Source organism: Ornithorhynchus anatinus, chromosome 12, assembly GCF_004115215.2.
Source record: "Ornithorhynchus anatinus isolate Pmale09 chromosome 12, mOrnAna1.pri.v4, whole genome shotgun sequence".
Taxonomy (NCBI): Eukaryota; Metazoa; Chordata; class Mammalia; order Monotremata; family Ornithorhynchidae; genus Ornithorhynchus; species Ornithorhynchus anatinus.
In genome coordinates, this window is record NC_041739.1 from 1,200,358 (window position 1) to 1,218,018 (window position 17,661).

General features: G+C 50.8%; 1 protein-coding gene across 3 annotated transcripts in view; it reads left to right on the top strand.

The window, feature by feature from the left end:
* The first annotated feature begins 1,805 nt into the window (after positions 1 to 1,805).
* The window catches only part of UFSP2 (UFM1 specific peptidase 2), a 30,001-nt gene continuing 14,145 nt past the window's right edge, over positions 1,806 to 17,661 (top strand). The window contains exons 1-5 of one of the 3 annotated variants that reach the window (XM_029076948.2): positions 1,806 to 1,914; positions 9,755 to 9,833; positions 11,608 to 11,791; positions 11,921 to 11,987; positions 16,705 to 16,868. In XM_029076948.2, the coding sequence (XP_028932781.1) occupies positions 9,770 to 9,833; positions 11,608 to 11,791; positions 11,921 to 11,987; positions 16,705 to 16,868 (479 nt within the window). In that variant the 5' untranslated portion in view covers positions 1,806 to 1,914; positions 9,755 to 9,769. Of the gene's footprint in view, positions 1,915 to 2,087; positions 2,105 to 9,754; positions 9,834 to 11,607; positions 11,792 to 11,920; positions 11,988 to 16,704; positions 16,869 to 17,661 lie in introns of those variants that run through there. The other 2 variants (XM_029076946.2, XM_029076947.2) reach the window with 2 other exon arrangements.

Genomic DNA, 17,661 nt, shown 5'->3' on the forward strand with positions numbered 1-17,661 from the left:
CCCCATCCCAGGGCTTAGAACAGTGCTTTGCACATAATAATAACCATAATAATGTTGGTATTTGTTAAGCGCTTACTATGTGCCGAGCACTGTTCTAAGCGCTGGGGGAGACACAGGGGAATCAGGTTGTCCCACGTGGGGCTCACTGTCTTAATCCCCATTTTACAGATGAGGTCACTGAGGCACCGAGAAGTTAAGTGACTTGCCCAAAGCCACACAGCTGACAAACGGCCGAGCCGGGATTTGAACCCATGACCTCGGACTCCAAAGCCCGTGCTCTTTCCACTGAGCCACGCTGCTTCCCATATACCAACATTATTATTATTATTATTACTGTCACTTCACTTCTGTGGGCCTCAATTCCCTCATCTGTAAAATGGGGATGAAGACTGTGAGCCTCACGTGGAACAACCTGATGACCCTGTATCTCCCCTAGAGTTCTGCACATAGTAAGCGCTTAACACATACCAACATTATTATTATTATTACTATATTATTATTATTAAGTCACTTCACTTCTATGGGCCTCAGTCCCCTCATCTGCAAAATGGGGAGGAAGACTGTGAGCCCCACGTGGGACAACCTGATGACCCTGTAACTCCCCCAGTGCTTAGAACATAGTAAGCGCTTAGAGAAGCAGGGGGCTTCAGTGGAAAGAGCCCAGACTTGGGAGTCGGAGGTCATGGGTGCGAGTCCTGGCTCTGCCCCTTGTCAGCTGGGTGACTGTGGGCAAGTCCCTTCACTTCTCTGGGCCTCAGTTCCCTCATCTGTCAAATGGGGATGAAGACTATGAGCCTCATGTGGGACAACCTGATGACCCTGGATCTCCCCCAGCGCTTAGAACAGTGCTCGGCACATAGTAAGCGCTTAACACATACCAACATTATTATTAAGTCCCTTCACTACCGGGCATAGAGTATGGCTCAGTGGCAAGAGCCTGGGCTTGGGAGTCAGAGGTCATGGGTTCGAATCCCGGCTCGGCCCCTTGTCAGCTGTGTGACTGTGGGCAAGTCACTTCACTTCTCTGGGCCTCAGTTACCTCTTCTGTAAAATGGGGATGAAGGCTGTGAGCCTCACGTGGGACAACTTGATGACCCCGTGTCTACCCCAGCGCTTAGAACAGTGCTCGGCACATAGTAAGCGCTTAACAAATACCAACATTATTATTCCCCGATTAGACCGTGAGCCCGTCAAACGGCAGGGACCGTCTCTATCTGTTGCCTTGTTCATTCCAAGCGCTTAGTACAGTGCCCTGCACATAGTAAGCGCTCAATTAGAGAAGCAGCGTGGCTCAGTGGAAAGAGCCTGGGCTTTGGAGTCAGAGGTCATGAGTTCGAATCCCGGATTTGCCACTTGTCAGCTGTGTGACTGTGGGCAAGTCACTTGACTTCTCTGTGCCTCAGTTGCCTCATCTGTAAAATGGGGATGAAGACTGTGAGCCCCACGTGGGACATCCTGATTCCCCTGTGTCTCCCCCAGCGCTTAGAACAGTGCTGGGCACATAGTAAGCGCTTAACAAATACCAACATTATTATTATTATTATTATTAAATACTATTGAATGAATCTGGGCCTCAGTCCCCTCATCAGCAAAATGGGGAGGAAGACTGTGAGGACCACCCGATGCCCCTGGGTTCCCCCCCCCCCAGCGCTTAGAACAGCGCTGGGCACATAGTAAGCGCTTAACAAATACCAACATTATTATTAACGAATACCAACATGATTATGAGTCCCCCTCCGGCTCCCCCCGCGGTCCCGATGGGATGGTACAGTCCGGCGGGGCGGGCGGCGCAGGGCATCCTGGGAGTTGTAGTCCTCAGGTGGCCAGGCCGGGCCTAGCGGCCTACTCCCTTTTCCTCGTCTTTCTCGCCAAGGAGGCCGCCGTTTTCCGTCGCGGCGTCGCCCCCCGGACAGGGTGAGACTCCCCAACGTGCCCCCTCGGGCAGGGCATCCCTTTTCCCGGCGGAGGACCCCGACCCGCCCGGGCTGGTCCTGGCCGGAGGCTCAGGCCCCAGGGGCCACGTTGGCTTTCGCGCGGGGGATGCCGGGACTCTGGCCAACTTGGCCGGGGGGGCAAAGCAGAAATAACGATGATAATGATGATGGTATTTAATAATAATAATGTTGGTATTTGTTAAGCGCTTACTATGTGCAGAGCGCTGTTCTAAGCGCTGGGGGAGACACAGGGGAATCAGGTGGGCCCCCGTGGGGCTCACAGTCTTCATCCCCATTTGACAGATGAGGTCACTGAGGCACAGAGAAGTGAAGTAATAATGTCGGTATTTGTTAAGCGCTTACTAGGTGCAGAGCACTGTTCTAAGCGCTGGGGGAGATCCAGGGGCATCAGGTTGCCCCACGGGAGGCTCACAGTTAATCCCCATTTTACAGATGAGGTCACTGAGGCACAGAGAAGTGAAGTTATAATGTCGGAATTTGCTAAGCCCTTACTAGGTGCAGAGCACTGTTCTAAGCGCTGGGGGATATCCAGGGTCATCAGGTTGTCCCACGTGAGGCTCAGTCTTCATCCCCATTTTGCAGATGAGGGGACTGAGGCCCAGAGAAATGAAGTGACTTAATAATAATGTTGGTATTTGTTAAGCGCTTACTATGTGCCGAGCACTGTTCTAAGCGCTGGGGTAGACACAGGGTCATCAGGTTGCCCCACGTGGGGCTCACAGTCTTCATCCCCATTTTACAGATGAGGTCACTGAGGCCCAGAGAAGTGAAGTGGCTTGCCCACAGTCACCCAGCTGACAAGTGGCAGAGCCGGGATTCGAACCCATGACCTCTGACTCCCAAGCCCGGGCTCTTTCCACTGAGCCACGCTGTTAAGCGCTTACTATGTGCCAAGCACTGTTCTAAGCGCTGGAGTAGACACAGGGTAATGAGACTGTCCCACGTGGGGCTCACAGCCTCCATCCCCGTTTTACAGATGAGGTCACTGAGGCTCAGAGAAGTGTCACGATAATAATGTTGGTATTTATAATGATAATGTTGGTATTTGTTAAGCGCTTACTATGTGCAGAGCACTGTTCTAAGTGCTGGGGGAGACACAGGGGAATCAGGCTGTCCCACGTGGGGCTCTATTTATTAAGTGCTTACTATGTGCCAAGCACTGTTCTAAGCGCTGGGGGGGATACAAGGTGATCAGGTGGTCCCACATAGTGCTCACAGTCTTCATCCCCATTTTACAGATGAGATCACTGTGGCCCAGAGAAGTTAATAATAATGTTGGTATTTGTTAAGCACTTTCTATGTGCAGAGCACTGTTGTAAGCACTGGGGTAGTAGATACAGGATAATCAGGTTGTCCCACAGGAGGCTCACAGTCTTAATCCCCATTTTACAGCTGAGGTCACTGAGGCCCAGAGAAGTTAATAATAATGTTGGTATTTTTTAAGCCCTGACTATGTGCAGAGCACTGGTCTAAGCACTGGGGTAGATACAGGGTAATCAGGTCGTCCCACGTGGGGCTCGCAGTCTTCATCCCCATTTGACGGAGGAGGTAACTGAGGCCCAGAGAAGTGAAGTGACTTGCCCACAGTCACCCGGCTGACAAGTGGCAGAGCCGGGATTAGAAACTGTGATCTAATAATAATAATAATAATAATGTTGGTATTTGTTAAGCGCTTACTAGGTGCCGAGCACTGTTCTAAGCGCTGGGGGAGACACAAGGTAATCGGGTCGTCCCACGTGGGGCTCGCAGTCTTCATCCCCATTTGACGGAGGAGGTAACTGAGGCCCAGAGAAGTGAAGCGACTTGCCCACAGTCACCCGGCTGACGAGTGGCAGAGCCGGGATTAGAAACCGTGATCTCTGACTCCCAAGCCCGTGCTCTTTCCACTGAGCCACGCTGCTTCTTACTCTGTGCCCGGCACTGTTCTAAGCGCCAGGGGAGATGCACGGTGATCAGGTCGTCCCACGTGGGGCTCCCTGTCTTCATCCCCATTTCACAGAGGAGGCAGCTGAGGCCCAGAGAAGTGAAGTGACTCGCCCACAGTCACACGGCTGACGAGTGGCGGAGCCGGGATGAAGTGACTGGCCCACAGTCACACGGCTGACGAGTGGCGGAGCCGGGATTCGAACCCGTGACCTCTGACTCCCAAGCCCGGGCTCTTTCCACTGAGCCACGCTGCTTCTCTCTACTTACACCGTGAACCCCGTGTGGGACAGGGACCAGAATACTAATTGTCAAGCCCGTACTCTGTGCTAGGCACCGCCCTAAGTCCTGGGGTACGTACCTGGTAATTGAGTTGGACACAGTCTCTGTCCCGCAAAAGGCTCACAGTCTTAATCCTCATCAACGGGGCTCGGTGGAAAGAGCCCGCGCTTGGGAATCAGACGTCATGGGTTCGAATGCCGGCTCCGCCCCTTGTCAGCTGGGTGACTGTGGGCAAGTCACTTCTCTGGGCCTCGGTTCCCTCATCGGTAAAATGGGGATGAAGACTGGGAGCCCCACGTGGGGCAACCTGATCACCTTGTATCCACCAGCGCTTAGAACAGTGCTTTGCATATAGTAAGCACTTAAATACCGGCACGATGATGATGATTATTATCTGAAAAGATGAGGTAACTGAGTCCCAGAGAACTGAAGCAGTTTACTCAAGGTCACACAGCAGACCTGTGGAGGACCCAGGATTAGAACCCAGGTCCTGTAGACTCCCAGGCCCGTGTCTCTCCGCTAAGACCATGTCTGACCGATTTGTCCATTCCAAGCGCTTAGTCCAGTGCTCTGCACATAGTAAGCGCCCAATAAATACTATTGAATGAATGAATTCTGTATCTACTCCCCCTTTCTCTCTGCTTCCCCTCCTTCCTCCTCCCCCGCACCCTCTGCTCTTCCCCCTTCCCCTCCCCTCTGTGCTCATTTGTATACGTTATTTATGACCCTAATTATTTTGTTAACGAGGTGTCCGTCTCCTTGACTCTATTTATCGTGATTAAGTTGTCTTGTTTTTGTCCGTCTCCCCCGATGAGACCCTGAGCCCATCAATGGGCAGGGATCGTCTCTCTCTGTTGCCGAATTGTCCATTCCAAACGCTTAGTACAGTGCTGTGCACATAGTAAGCGCTCAGTAAATACTATTGAATGAATGAGTGAATCTTCAAAAATCTCCAGTGGTTGCCTGTCAACCTTCCGTATCAAGCAAAAATCCCTCTCCGTCGGCTCCCAAGCTCTCCGTTCATTCAGTCGTATTTATTGAGCGCCTACTGTGTGCCGAGCTCCGTGCTAAGCGCTCGGAACGGACGGTTCGGCAACAGATAGAGACCATCCCTGCCCTCTGACGGGCTCACGGTCTAATCGTGAGAGAAGCAGCGTGGCTCAGTGGAAAGAGCACGGGCTTTGGAGTCAGAGGTCATGGGTTCGAATCCCAGCTCGGCCACTTGTCAGCTGGGTGACGTTGGGCAAGTCACTTAACTTCTCGGTGCCTCAGTTGCCTCATCTGTAAAATGGGGATGAAGACTGTGAGCCCCACGTGGGACGACCTGATCCCCCCGTGTCTACCCCAGCGCTTAGAACAGTGCTCGGCACATAGTAAGCGCTTAACACATACCAACATTATTATTATTATTAATCGTGAGAGAAGCAGCGTGGCTCTAGTGGAAAGAGCACGGGCTTTGGAGTCAGAGGTCATGGGTTCGAATCCCAGCTCGGCCACTTGTCAGCTGGGTGACGTTGGGCAAGTCACTTAACTTCTCGGTGTCTCAGTTGCCTCATCTGTAAAATGGGGATGAAGACTGTGAGCCCCACGTGGGACGACCTGATCCCCCCGTGTCTACCCCAGCGCTTAGAACAGTGCTCGGCACATAGTAAGCGCTTAACAAATACCAACATTATTATTATTATTATTATTATTATTAATCGGGGGAGACGGACGGACAAAAACAAGGCAACATCATCACGATACATAGAATCCAGGGGATGGACACCTCATTAAATAAATAGGGTAATAAAAATATGTACAAAGGAGCACAGTGAGGGGAGGCCGTCCCCTCCTACCTCCCCTCCCTTCTCTCCTTCTCCATCCCAGCCCGCACGCTCCGCTCCTCTGGTACGACTGACCTCCTCACTGGGCCTCGACCGTCCCGCCATCGACCCCCGGCCCACGTCCTACCTCTGGCCCGGAACGCCCTCCCTCCTCAAATCCGCCAAACGGTCGCATTTTCCCCCTTCAAAGCCCTCCGGAAGGGTCACCTCCTCCAGGAGGCCTTCCCGGACTAAACCCCCCCCCCTTTTCCTCAGCCCCCTCTCCCCCCCACTTCACCCCGACTCGCTCCCTTTGCTCTACCCCGTCCCCCAGTACTTGTGTTTATATGTACACGTCTATCATTCTTATTTATTTATATTAATGCCAGTTTTACTTGTTCCGATGTGTTTATATATCTCTAATTCTGCTTATTTATCCTGATGCCCGTTGACTTGTTCTGATGTCTGCCTCCCCGCTTCTAGACTGCGAGTCTGTTGTGGGCGGGGATTGTCTCTCTTTATTGTTGAATTGTACTCTCCAAGCGCTTAATGCAGCGCTGGCTCAGTGGAAAAAGCACGGGTTTAGGAGTCATGGGTTCTAATCCCGGCCCCGCCGCCTGTCAGCTGTGTGACTTTGGGCAAGTCACTTCACTTCTCGTCGCCTCAGTGACCTCCTCTGTAAAATGGGGATGAAGACCGTGAGCCTCAAATGGGACAACCCGATTATCCTGTATCTACCCCAGCGCTTAGAACAGTGCTCGGCACATAGTAGACGCTTCACGCGTACCAACGTTATTATCATTTGATGTCTGTCTCCCCCGCTTCTAGACTGTGAGTCTGTTGTGGGCAGGGATTGTCTCTCTTTGTTGTTGAATTGTACTTTCCAAGCACTCAGTAGAGCGCTGGCTCGGAAAAAGCACGGGCTCAGGAGTCAGAGGTCATGGGTTCGAATCCCGGCTCCGCCGCCTGTCAGCTGTGTGACTTTGGGCCAGTCACTTCACTTCTCGGTGCCTCAGTGACCTCCTCTGTAAAATGGAGTTGAAGACCAGGAGCCTCACGTGAGACAACCCGATTACCCTGTATCTCCCCCAGTGATTAGAACAGTGTTCGGCACATAGTAAGCGCTTCACAGATACCAACATTATTAGTAGTAGTAGTAAGCGCTCAATAAATACCACTGAATGAATGAACCCCGCCTTGGCTACTGCATCAGCCTTCTTGCTGACCTCCCTGCCTCTTCCTTCCCACTCCATATTTCACTCTGCTGCCTGGATCATTTTTGTAAAAAAACCTTCAGTCCATATCCCCCCACAACTTCAAGAACCTCTGGTGATCCACCCCCACATCAAACAGGAATTCCAAACCGTTGTTAAGGCACTCAGTCAACTCACCCCTCCTATTCATTCATTCATTCATTCATTCATTCATTCATTCATTCGTATTTATTGAGCGCTTACTGTGTGCAGAGCACTGTTCTAAGCACTTGGAAAGTACAATTCAGTAGAAGCAGCATGGCTCAGTGGAATGAGCATGGGCTTTGGAGTCAGAGGTCATGGGTTCGAATCCCGGCTCTGCCACTTGTCGGCTGTGTGACTGTGGGCAAGTCACTTAACTTCTCTGTGCCTCAGTTACACTCATCTGGAAAATGGGGATTAAGACTGTGAGCCCCACGTGGGACAACCTGATTCCCCTGTGTCTACCCCGGCACTTAGAACAGTGCTCGGCACAGAGTAAGCGCTTAACAAATACAAATACCTAACAGATAGAGACCATCCCTAACCAACAACGGGCTCACCATCTAGAAGGGGGAGGCAGACAACAAAACAGATCTGTCTCCCCCGATTAGACTGTAAGCCCGTCATTGGGCAGGGATTGTCTCTATCTGTTGCCGATTTGTCCATTCCAAGCGCTTAGTACAGTGCTCTGCACCTAGTAAGCGCTCAATAAATTCGATTGAATGAATGAACAAGTAGACCGGTCTCACTGGTCTCCTTCCACAACGCTTCACTTCTCTGACGCTAATCTCCTCAGTGTACCTTGATCTCCTTGTCCGATCATCCCCGATCCCTTGCCCACGTTGTCCCTGTGGCTTAATAATAATAATAATGTTGGTATTTGTTAAGCGCTTACTATGTGCAGAGCACTGTTCCAAACGCTGGGGTAGACACAAGGGAATCAGGTTGTCCCACATGGGGCTCACAGTCTTAATCCCCATTTTTCAGATGAGGGAACTGAGGCACAGAGAAGTTAAGTGACTTGCCCACGGTCCCACAGCTGACAAGTGGTGGAGCAGGAATTCGAACCCATGACCCCCGACTCCAAAGCCCGTTACCTCATCTGTAAAATGGGGATTAAGACTGTGAGCCCCACGTGGGACAACCTGATTCCCCTGTGTCTACCCCAGCGCTTAGAACATAGGAAGCGCTTAACAAATACCAACACTATTATATCCAACAGGCCGCCGCTCTCCCTACCTTCAAAGCCTTCCTAAAAATCACATCTCCAGGACTTCCTTGACTAAGTCCTCATTTTCCCTCCTTTCCCTCCAGCCTGTATCATTTGGATCTGTACCCCTTCAGAACTAAGCATTTGATTTTCACCCCACTCTCATTCCCACCGGACTAATGTACATATTCTCAATGTACATATCCTTACACTCTGCGATTTCCCCATCTACAGTTTTTTATAATCTCTGTGAAAACCATTGATCGATTGTCCGGGTCCCCCTTTCGCCGGGAAACTTGTCGTATCCAGATATCATGTCCACCAACTCTATGGTGGTGTAATCTCAAGCACCTAATACGGTGCTCTGCGCACAGTAAGTGCTCAATAAATAACACTGATCGATCGATTGATTGGAAGCTCTGGTCACAAGAGGATTGAGTATGGTCTGCAGATTAAAAGCAGTGTTTGGCACAAAGTAAGCTCTTAACAAATACCAATATTATCATGATAAAGTTAAGAACTCTGTGCTTTTCAAAGGACCTGGCTTCTAATGCCGGCCCCGCCACTTGTCCGCTGTGTGATCTTGGGCAAGTTTGAAACTTCTCTGTGCCTCAGTTACCTCATTTGTAAAATGGGGATTAAAACCGTAAGCCCCATGTTAGACACGCGCGGTGTCCAACCTGATGAGCGTAGTACAGTGCCTGGCACACAGTAAGTAAGAACTTAACAAATCCCGTTTTTTAAGTAGCTTTTTTTGAGAAGCAGCGTGGCTCAGTGGAAAGAGCAGGGGCTTTGGAGTCAGAGGTCATGAGTTCGAATCCCAGCTCTGCCACTTATCAGCTGTGTGACTGTGGGCAAAGTCACTTAACTTCTCTGTGCCTAAATTCCCTCATCTGTAAAATGGGGATTAAGACTGTGAGCCCCACGTGGGACAATCTGATTCCCCTGTGTCTACCCCAGCGCTTAGAACAGTGCTTGGCCACATAGTAAGCGCTTAACAAATACCAACATTATTATTATTATTATTAAGTAGAAAAAGGCCATTCCCTGACTCAGCTCTCCTCTCTTCTTCATCTGCCCCTGCCTGGATCCCCCTGACTTGCTCCCTTTATTCCTCCCCCGTTTCAGCCCCACAACACTTATGTACATATCTGTCATTTCTTTATTTCTATCAATATCTGTCTCCCCCTTTAGACTGTAAACTCACTGTAGGCAGGGAATGTGTCTGTTTATGGTTGTATTGTACTTTCCCAAGTGCTTAGTAACAGTGCTCTGCACACAGTAAGCGCTCAATAAATAGGAATGGATGAATGAATGAAAGGATTTCCATTTTATCCACTCCAGGTGATTTCAGGGACAATGGATCTTCTGTTCCGAATAAGAGGAGGCCTGGATCTGGCATTTCAGCTGGCCACTACAAATGGTAAATCTGCAACAATGTCAGCCCGTTGCGGGAGAGTGTTTGAGAACATGGGGAAACCGAGCCTCTCCAAAATTTTGATTTTCCTCTAAACTGAAAAGCAGTGCTCGACAGCTACAGTGTCTCGATCTCCTTTAAGGCTGTGGACCACTCCCTTCTCCCCCCAGACCCTCTCTAACCTTGTTTTTTCGGACCCAGTCCCCCGGTTCCCCTCCTACTTTTGTGGCCACCCCTTTCGCCACTCTTTCTCGGCCCCCCTCCACCCCACTGTGGGGGCTCAGTACACCCCAGCTCACACTCTTGACCCCTCCCAAGGTAAGCTACTCACCGTGCCTCGTTCTCATGTCTCTCGCTCACACCCTCCCCTTGCCTGGAACTCCCCCCGACCCTTCACATCCAGCAGACCACTCCTCTCCCACTCCTCTCTCCGACTTCTCAAACCACATCTCCACTAAGAGTCTTTTCCGGATGAATCTCTCGTCTCTCCACTTCGGCACTTCCGGGTCACCTAAGAATTTGGAAACACACCTCCCTCACAGAACTATTGTACATATTTTTATAACAGCAGTGGGGCTCAGTGGGAAGAGCCCAGGCTTGGGAGTCAGAGGACTTGGGAGCCACTTGGCAGCTGTGGGACTGTGGGCAAGTCATTTAACTTCTCTATGCCTCAGTTACCTCATCTGTAAAATGGGGATTAAGACTGTGAGCCTCACGTGGGACAACCTGATTCCCTTGTGTCTACCCCAGCGCTTAGAACAGTGCTGTGCACATAGTAAGTGCTTAACAAATACCAACATTATTATTATTATTATCATAAGCCACTGCTTCCTCCTATCTTCAATTTATTTTAAAGTCTGCCTCTCCCACTAGACTGTAAGATCCTTGAGGAATCGTTTCTACTAATTCTTCTGTCTTCTTCCAAGTGCCTAGAAGCAGCGTGGCTCAGTGGAAAGAGCACGGGCTTTGGAGTCAGGGCTCATGAGTTCGAATCCCAGCTCTGCCACTTGTCAGCTGTGTGACTGTGGGCAAGTCACTCAACTTCTCTGTGCCTCAGTTCTCTCATCTGTAAAATGGGGATTAAGACTGTGAGCCCCACGTGGGACATTCTGATTCCCCTGTGTCTACCCCAGCGCTTAGAACAGTGCTCGGCACATAGTAAGCGCTTAACAAATACCAACATTATTATTATTATTAAGAGCTCGAGGTGACGGAAACGAGTAGCGGAAGACCTCTTGGAGGAGGTGGAATTTCCGGAAGCTCTGAAGACGGGAGAGCTGTGGACAGGCAGATTTGAGTTGGGGGACAGGAGGAAGGTCCCAGGCAGGAGGAAGGGCTTGAGCAAGGGTTGGAGGCGGGAGAGTCGAGTGCGAAGCACTGCCAAAACGGTAAATTTGGGAGGATTAAAGAATGTGAACTGGAGAGCAGAATGTCTTCATTTTCCTTCCTGAACAATTACCTTTGGCTTTAAAGCACTCAATCACCTTGCCCCCTCCTCCCCCTCTTGACAGTAAGCTCGCTGTGGGCAGGGAACGTGACTTCCAACTCTGTTGTGCTCGCCTAGGCGCGTAATACAGTGCTCTGCACCCAGTTAGCATTCAGTAAACCCCACTGATGGCGAAGGTGACAATGAACATCTTTCTCCACTTTCACGCCGAAAGGGACCACGGATGGACGGAGCCTCCCCCCAACTCGTGTTTCCCGCGGAAAGGGTTGAGTCGGTCGGGATGTAGAGAATCCCGCGTGTGGCTCACGCTGTCTTTGTCATTTTCCCATTTAGACGTTTCTACCAAGAAGGCGTTAAAGCACGTGCTGAGCGACCTGGCGGCCAAGCTGTCTTCCGACGCCCTGGTGTTCAGAGTCGGTCGCGGGGCGGCGTACTTTTGGCCCAACAGCGGGGCCAGCACAGTCCAGGCCACACTGACGGACCGGTCCCCCTGCAGAGACGTCCTGCCCTTTACCCAGTGAGTCCGTCCGGAGGCCGCAGACGGAGAACAACCCGCCCCAATCCCCCACCCTCCAAACCCCTCCCTCCCCGCCGCGAAACCAGGCCAATCTGGGATTTTACATTCCCCTTCTTACCGCAATTTCAGGCTTGATCGAGAAGAGGAGTCGAAACAGAAGGCCTCCAAAAAGAAAGATAAAAAGTCACAAGACCAGGTATGGTTCGAAATGGATACTCCTCGTCTGCCCAGAGAATTAACAGTGATTTCTTCTTTTTTCTTTTTAAATGGCATTTATTAGGTTTACTGTGTTCCAGGCACTGTACTAAGCACTGGGGTAGAGACAAGGCAATCATGTTGGACACACTCCATGTCCCCTATGCGGCTCACAGTCATAATTCCCATTTCACAGATGAGGTAACTGAGGCGCAGATAAGTTAAGTGACTTGCCTAAGGTAATAATGATGGCATTTGTTCAGCGCTTACTATGTGCCAAGCACTGTTCTAAGCACTGTGGTAGATACAGGGTAATCAGATCATCCCATGTAGGGCTCACAGTCTTAATCCCTATTTTACAGAAGAGGTCACTGAGGCACAGGGAATCTAAGTGACTTGCCCAAAGTCACACAGCTGACAAGTGGCGGAGCCGGGATTAGAACCCAGGACCTGTGACTCCCAAGCCCGTGCTGTTTCCACTAAGGCACACTAAGGTGACACAGTAGATGGCTCCTGCTCTGTCCATTAGACCAAGCTGCTTCTCTCACTTTTTCATTCACTTAGGGTTTGTGATGTTGATGTCCTTGTGGGGGGAGGTGGACCGGTTCTGGGAGAGAAGACACCCCAGACAGTTAGCCTTGAGGCCAGCAGTCCTTGAACTTTCCCGAACAGTACAGTGCTCAGCACACAGTAGATGCCCAATCAGTACTACTAGACTGTAAGCTCCTTGAGGGCAGGGATCATGCCTACCAACTCTGTTGGATTCTCCCAAGCAGCTAGTGTAGTGCTTTGCACACAGGAGACACTCAATAATGGGCCTCCCTCATCTGTAAAATGGGGATAGAGACTGTGAGCCCCACATGGGACAGGGACTGTGTCCAACCTGATTGGCTTAAATCTACCCCAGCGCTTAGTACAGTGCCTGGCACATAGTAAGCTCTTAACAAACACCATTATTATTATTATTATTATTATTATTAAATGTGATTGGCTGATGGAATGAAAGGGCATCCTCTCCTTATCCCCCAGGTATCAGGCATCAGGGTGTGGCAGTGCCTTGGGCAAACTTATCCTACCCTATTCCTCTGAGAGAAAATGTGCCCAGCTATCAGACTTCATTTCCCTAAACAAAAACCTTTCTAGAAACACGACTGCCCGCACCTTCAAAACCGATCCCTGAAAATACAAAGAATAAAATAACCATCGGTTGATTAGAAGACATCCTTCATTACAAGATTCTTGAGGGCAGGGAGCTTGCCCGCTTGTCCTTGTAATAGCCCAAGGGCTGAGTAATCGATCGGTCAGTCGGTGGTATTTGTTGCCGAGCCGATGCCGGACCTAATATGGAGAAGTCGAATTTGGGGGATGAAATAGTAAGCGTTTATTTGCGTCAGGCTTGCACGAGGCAATTATGACCTGTCTCACACCACCGGCCACCAGTGATGGTGTAGCCTGCCTCCACCCGGCAGACTGACCCCGATCACCTCTGCGTTCTCTCTTTTTTGTCCCTGCGGTGATGCCTTTCCCTAAATTCCCTCTGTCTGTCCTTTTCGGTCCCGCCTGGTCCTCACCAACTCCTTCTCCCTCATCCCAGCTCCTCCTCTTCCATCCCTCCTCCAGTCATCCCCTCTGTGGTCGGTATGTCGGGCCGGGTTCTGTGTCCAGTCGGGGGTCGTGATGGGGAAGCAGCGTGGTTCAGTGGAGAGAGCCTGGGCTTCCGAGTCAGAGGTCATGGGTTCGACTCCCGGCTCTGCCACTTGTCAGCTGTGTGACTGTGGGCGAGTCACTTCACCTCTCTGTGCCTCAGTTCCCTCATCTGTAAAATGGGGATGAAGACCGTGAGCCTCCCGTGGGACGACCTGATGACCCTGTATCTCCCCCAGTGCTTAGAACAGTGCTCTGCACATAGTAAGTGCTTAACAAATACCAACATTGTTATTATTATTATTATTATTTGGGGTGGAGCTATGGGCGACTCATAACCCTACTTTCTCTACTGCACTTGCACGCCTTCTCCCACTAACCGTTGGTGTGCACGTGCTAGCTTTATGTCTGCCCCACCACACAGACCGTTAATTTCCTAGTTGAGCTTCCTTCGTTTGTTTTGCCGCCATAAATTTGTCACTCCCTCCTCTCCACCGCCTCTCTTTCCCATCCTCGGTGATAATCCTTTCGTTCCCCACCAGTATTTATCGAGCACTCACTGTGTGCAGAGCACTGAACTCGGCACTTGGGAGGGCATAATACAATGCAGTAGGTAGACACGGAGCTTATAGACTAGAGAGGGAGATGGACATGAAAATAAATTTCACATGGACTGCAAGCCCGTCAGAGGGCAGGGACTGTCTCTGTTACCGATTTGTACATTCCAAGCGCTTAGTACAGTGCTCTGCACATAGTAAGCGCTCAATAAATACTGTTGAATGAATGGCTATGTATATTGTGCAGGGGGACTGGTTGCAGGGTGAATATCGAAGTACTGGGGTACGGACCCAAGCGCATTGTCTATCTTGCCGCTGATCCCTTTCCCATGTCCACCTCTCGCTTGGAACTCCCCCCTCCTCCATATGCACCAAGCGTTTAGTACAGTGCTCTGCACATAGTAAACGCTCAATAAATACTCTTGAATGAATGAATGCACCAAACCATTACTCTCCCCCCTTTCAAAGCCTCCTTAACGTCACATCCCTCCCAAGAGGCCTTCCCCCCAAATTAAGCCCTCTTTTCCCCGGCTCACTCTCCCTTCTGAGTCATCTATGCAATTGGATCTGTGAACTTTGGATATTTGATATTCCCCCCGAGTCCCACACAACGCTTATGTACATGTCTTTAAATTATATATTTTAAATTACTTATATATTTCTATTGATGTCTCTCTCTTCCTCTAGACTATAAACTCGATATGGGCGGGGAGCGAATCTGCTAATTCTGTTGTATTGTGCTCTCCCAAGTGCTTAGTACAATCTTATCATTTATTATGATGGTATTTGTTAAGCGCTTACTGTGAGCCAAGCACCGTTCTAAGCGCTGGGGTAGATACAGAGTAATCAGATCGTCCCACGTGGGGCTCACAGTCTTAATCCCCATTTTACAGATGAGGTCACTGAGGCCCAGAGAAGTGAAATGACTTGCCCGAGTTCACAGAGCAGACGAGTGGCGGAGTCGGGATTAGAACCCACGTCCTCTTCTGACTCCCAAACCTGTGCTCCTGCCACTAGGCCACGCTGCTCCTCTGTGTCCAGTGTCCTGCACATAGTAGGTGCTCGGTGCTCAGTCACAACCAATGGTTGATTGATTGATTAGTCGGGAAAAGCTCTTGGAATAATAACGTAGGTATTTGTTAAGCGCTTACTATGTGCCGAGCACTGTTTTAAGCGCTGGGGGTAGACACAGGGGAATCAGGTTGTCCCACATGGGGCTCACAGTCATAATCCCCATTTTACAGATGAGGTCACTGAGGCACCGAGAAGTGAAGCGACTTGCCCGAAGTCACACAGCTGACAAGTGGCCGAGCCGGGATTCGAACCCACGACCTCTGACTCCAAAGCCCGTGCTCTTTCCACTGAGCCACGCTGCTTCTTGGAGGAGTTATGATTTTAATAAAGCTCTGATGATGGGGAGAGTGGTGGTCTGTGGCATGTGAATGAGAAGAGAACTCCAGGCCAAAGTCATATGGGCAGGGGGTCATTCTTCCATTCATTCATTCATTCATTCATTCATTCATTCATTCAATTAGTCATATTTATTGAGCACTTATTGTGTGCAGAGCACTGAACTGAGCGCTTGGGAGAGTACAGTATAAAAATAGATACATTCCATGCCCACAGTGGTGGTCGATGGCGAGATAGATGAAGCCGAGATCCGGTGAAGAGGTTGGCATTAAACGGAGCGAAGCGGGCGGGCCGGGTTGGAGTAGGAGAGTGGTGAGCACTTATTGTGTGCAGAGCACTGAACTGAGCGCTTGGGAGAGCACATTATAACAATAGACACATTCCATGCCCACAGTGGGTGTCGATGGCGAGACAGATGAAGCCGAGATCCGGTGAGGAGGTTGGCGTTAAAAGGAGCGCAGCGTGCGGGCCGGGTTGTAGTAGGAGAGTGGTGAGGTGAGGTAGGGGAGGGAGAGATGATTGAGTGATTGATAGATCCTGATGCCAGTTCCATCAGTTAAGACCTGGGAGAGAAGCAGCGTGGCTCAGCGGAAAGAGCCCGGGCTTGGGAGGCAGAGGTCTTGGGTTCAAATCCCGGCCCTGCCACTCGTCAGCTGTGCGACTGTGGGCAAGTCACTTCACTTCTCTGGGCCTCAGTTCCCTCATCTATAAAATGGGGATTAACTGTGAGCCTCACGTGGGACCACCTGATGACCCTGTATCTACCCCAGCGCTTAGAACGGTGCTCGGCACGTAATAAGAGCTTAACAGATACCAAAAATTATCATTTTAACAACCCCTCCTGGCTGCGACATGACGGTAATGGACCCGAGTTTGCCGTTACCCAAGTCTACTTTCTATAAGGCCAGGGAACGTGCCTGCTAATTCTGAGGTAGCGTACTCTCCCAGAATACGGTATTCTGCTTACAGTCATCGTTCGATAAATATCGTCGATCGATTGATTCACTCTCTGTTCCAGCCCAGGGGAGCCGGGGGGGAGAGCCTGTGCCTAACAAACCGCAGTGAGAGCTGGCTTGTCGCTCTTTGTGTGTGCGTACGTTTTCGCAGCAGCAGCAGCACGTAATAAATATAGACCTCATGCTGGCCATGTCCACGTCCCAGCCCGCAGTGGCCCCGGTCATCGAGAGAGAAAGCGGCGGACATCACTACGTCACCATGACCCTGCCCGTCGATGCTGTTGCATCTGTTGCTCCCGAGGAGTCTTGGGGCAGGTAGGAGCGTTTTCGGGGGGCTGCGGTCCTCGGCCTCGGGGGCCGCATTTACCTAGGCGTGTGACGGCTGAGGGTCGCGGGCGGTAGCCCCAGGAGGGGGGCTCCAGGTTCTTCATTCATTCATTCAATAGTATTTATTGAGCGCTTACTATGTGCAGAGCACTGGACTGAGCGCTTGGAATGGACAAATGGGCAACAGATAGAGACGGTCCCTGCCCTTTGACGGGCTTACGGTCTAATCGGGGGAGACGGGACGGACAAGAACAGTAGCAATAAATAGAATCGAGGGGATGAACGTCTCATTGAAACAGTAGCAATAAATAGAATCAAGGTGATGTACAGCTCCTTAACAAAATAAATAGGGTCATGAAAATATATACAATTGAGCGGTCGAGCACAGTGCTGAAGGGAGGGGAAGGGAGAGGGGGAGGAGCAGAGGGAAAGGGGGGAAAAGAGGGCTTAGCTGAGGGGAGGTTCATTCAATAGTATTTATCGAGCGCTTACTATGTGCAGAGCACCGGACTAAGCGCTTGGAATGAACAAGTCGGCAACAGATAGAGACGGTCCCTGCCGTTTGACGGGCTCACGGTCTGATCGGGGGAGACGGACAGACGAGAGCAAGAACAATGGGAGGTGAAGTGGGGGGTAGAGGGGGAGCAGAGGGAGCAGAGGGAAAAGGGGAAGCTCAGTCTGGGAAGGCCTCCCGGAGGAGGTGAGCGCTCAGGAGGGCTTGGAAGGGGGGAAGAGAGTGAGTTTGGCGGAGGTGAGGAGGGAGGACGTTGCAGGACCGCGG